Raw genomic sequence first — 3,382 nt, 5'->3', positions numbered from 1 at the left:
GGTTCCCCAGCGGCGGGCCCCCCGCGATCTGACATCTTATCCCCTATCCTTCTGGATAGGGGATAAGATGTCTAGGGGCGGAGTACCCCTTTAAACCCCCTTTAAATGGAACCTGTCACTAGTTGCATGCTGCCTGATCCATGGGCTGTATGAAATGCTGTTGGAATAATTTCTATCACAGTTCTATGATTGAAAAGTCTTCTCGAAGACCTAGTGCAAACATTACTTTTTGGACATTTATGGTAGTCAATAAATTCCTCTCACATAGTAGTTTTCTCCTTCACTAGGGTAATATCCCTCCTCTTCCTCATCCTTATAATACCCTTCCTCATCTGGATAATAGTCTTCTTCCTGATCACCAGAGTAATAGTCAGTATGGTGGTTTTCCTTCTCTTCCACCTGCTCTTCATATTCTTCCTCTTGCTCCCCTTCACCCTCTCCTTCTGCCACCTCCTCCGCCTTTTGTGCCTCCTCTTCCTGCTCTCTTTCTCGCTGCTCCATCTCCTCTTCCTCAATCTGCTTCCTGCGTTCCTCACGTTCTTCCATAAACTCCTGGGCACCCTCACCAACCAATGTAACCGTCTCCCTTACCTTGGGTGGTGCATTAACAGGGTTGTGGTCGTAAGAAAGAAGACGCAGTCCCTTCATACCACTCATGTCTGGAAATACAGCTATCTTGTTCTTATCCAGATCCAGGATCTCTAAGTCATGTAAGCGTAAAAGGACCTTTGGTACATGCTCCAGTCTATTTCCATAGAGCCAAAGACCTCTGAGACCTGGCATACAAGTTGCAATATCTCCTGGAAGGCTCTTAAGCCGGTTGTCACCCATTTGTAGACATCGCAGGGCAGGCAGGTTCAGCAATACTCGTGGAAAGTGGTGCAAAAAGTTACGCTCTATCCACAAAGTACGCAAAGTCTGGAGACGTGCAAAAGATGGGGGGAGACCCTGAAGTCGGTTTGCCCCTAAGTAGAGACGTCCCAAATGGGGTAGTGAACACACAGCCTCTGGCAACTCTGGTAATTTGTTGGCATCAAGTGCCAATGTGCGTAGATTGTGGAGTTGGTATAAGTCATCAGGTATCTCACTTACCATTGTGCCACTCAGGTACAATTTATAGAGCTGATCAGTAAGTGTGCATATTGAAGCAGGCAGTCGTGCCATTTTGCGTCCACTGAACTCCAAGGTGCCATCTCCTGTACTTAGTTGTTCCTCTGTATCTTCTGGTAAAGGTTCATTTACAACTTCTCCTGCCACCGTTGGCACCGATCCACATCCTCCCATCTGGACGGCCGCAGGAATCACAAAAAGTTTGGCAGATTGTAGATTTGAGCTCCATATACAATTTGTAAGCCTTTCATGGGTATCGACAATTTACAATTGGCACAAAGTAATTGTATTGTGCCCCCATAAGGAACATATTACTGAGCTGCCTGCCACTTGTAAACCGCTCCCCTCCTGGTCACTCTCAATTCCTTTGTAGGTTTTGAGGAAACTTTATCTGTCTGTGTTAAATATTCATGGCTAGCTCTCAGGGTTCTCCCATTACATCAGAATAACATTACCAACCGATCATATGTATTTCAGGTACCAGACTCTTCATAGCAATTCCATATATTTCTCACAAGCAGGGCTAACCCATGATATTGGGGGCATAACATGAATTATGTTATCCGAAGCTGAACTTAACTATATAAGTGCCCTTTTGACTGGTGCTGACGTATACTAGGAACAAATAGTGATAATGTGATGTGAATACATATTCCAAATTGGGCTCAGTAGCTTTAAAGGGGTATTCCAGGAAAAAAACTTTTTTTATATATCAACTGGCTCCAGAAAGTTAAACAGATTTGTAAATTACTTCTATTAAAAAAATCTTAATCCTTTCAGTACTTATGAGCTTCTGAAGTTAAGGTTGTTCTTTTCTGTCTAAATCCTCTCTGATGACACCTGTCTCGGGAAACGCCCAGTTTAGAAGCAAATTCCCATAGCAAACCTCTTCAAAACTGGGCGTTTCCCGAGACAGGTGTCATCAGAGAGGATTTAGACAGAAAAGAAAAACCTTAACTTCAGAAGCTCATAAGTACTGAAAGGATTAAGATTTTTTAATAGAAGTAATTTACAAATCTGTTTAACTTTCTGGAGCCAGTTGATATATATAAAAAAGTTTTTTCCTGGATAACCCCTTTAATCTGTGACTAAATTCGCCCATTTCTATACCTATATGTGTTTACTTTGTGCAAGAGGTTATGTTTTTAAGTCCCCCTAAAATAAACATATATCTATTGAAAATGGCTTCAATGTTGTCACAAGTTTATTATGTTTAAGCTATTAAAGTGGAGGGGACAATGGAGGTATATGTTGGCATTACTTTTTTGTTTTACAGAATACTGTTGTATACCAGCAAGATATATAGAATTCAACACAGAAAAAAATAAAGTTTTTGTATTGTTTTGTAACTTTGGGTTTCCTGATTCCAACACTGTTTTTGTTTCTATGCCCCTTTTTCCTGAGAAATAGGAATTTTATTATTTGACTTTCTATCTGCGCTTTTCCTTAAAGGGGTACTCTGCCCCTAGACATCTTATCTGCTATTCAAAGGATAGGGGATAAAATGTCTGATCATGGGGGTCCCGCAGTTGGGATCCCCACAATCTTTGTGTAGCACCCAGCTTACGCTGCTGCCCCCATCAACAAATTGTTCCGAACACTTGGAGTGGGCGGCAGGGGCCGTGACGTCACAACCACGCCCCCTCTTGATGTCACACCCCTCCCCTTTAATGCAAGTCTATTGGAGGGGGTGTGGCGCCCGCTCCCATAGACTTGCATTGAGGGGGCGTGATGTGACGTCACGACCCCCGCTGCCCACTCCAAGTGTTCGGAACATTTTGTCAATGGGGCAGCAGAGTACCCCTTTAAATAGTCAGGTGAGTGGAAACTTTATTTAAAAAAAAAAAAGAGGTATGAATGTTACGCTCTTAGGGGGAGATTTATCAAAACTGTGCAGAGGAAGAGTGTTGCAGTTGCCTATAGCACCCAATCAGATTTATTCTTTCATTTTTAGAGGCCTTAATTAAAAAATGAAAACAGCAATCTGATTGGTTGCTTTGGGCAACTGCACCACTTTTTCTTTGCACGGGTTTTGATAATTCTCCCCAGAGAGTGTGAATATAAGGCTGAGGGGCTGACCCAGGCTCACACATCTTACCGTAGCAATTCAAACTACAACTTTTTAAAATACCATTCATGCCCACCGAACTATTCATGGAAAAGTTTTAATAGTAAATTGTGAAATCTCTATATTTCAAGAAGTATACATGGGAGAGAAAAAGAGGAGAGACAGAGGAGCGCTCTAAGTGCCATTACCAATGATAGGTAGGTT

At 42.4% G+C, this 3,382-nt stretch overlaps 1 protein-coding gene across 1 annotated transcript; it reads right to left on the bottom strand.

The window, feature by feature from the left end:
• Nucleotides 1–220: 220 nt before the first annotated feature.
• On the bottom strand, nucleotides 221–1,428 carry LRRC10B (leucine rich repeat containing 10B). Its single transcript, XM_056526820.1, has one exon. The coding sequence runs from the start codon at nucleotides 1,282–1,284 to the stop codon at nucleotides 247–249; it is 1,038 nt and encodes a 345-aa protein (XP_056382795.1). The 5' UTR covers nucleotides 1,285–1,428; the 3' UTR covers nucleotides 221–246.
• Nucleotides 1,429–3,382: the final 1,954 nt, after the last annotated feature.

Source organism: Hyla sarda, chromosome 6 (genome assembly GCF_029499605.1).
Source record: "Hyla sarda isolate aHylSar1 chromosome 6, aHylSar1.hap1, whole genome shotgun sequence".
NCBI lineage: Eukaryota > Metazoa > Chordata > Amphibia > Anura > Hylidae > Hyla > Hyla sarda.
This window is presented reverse-complemented; position numbering and strand designations above follow the sequence as displayed.

Coding starts and splice junctions, on each gene's coding strand:
- LRRC10B (XM_056526820.1), bottom strand. CDS start 1,284: ATGGGAGGATGTGGATCGGTGCCAACGGTGGCAGGAGAAGTTGTAAAT.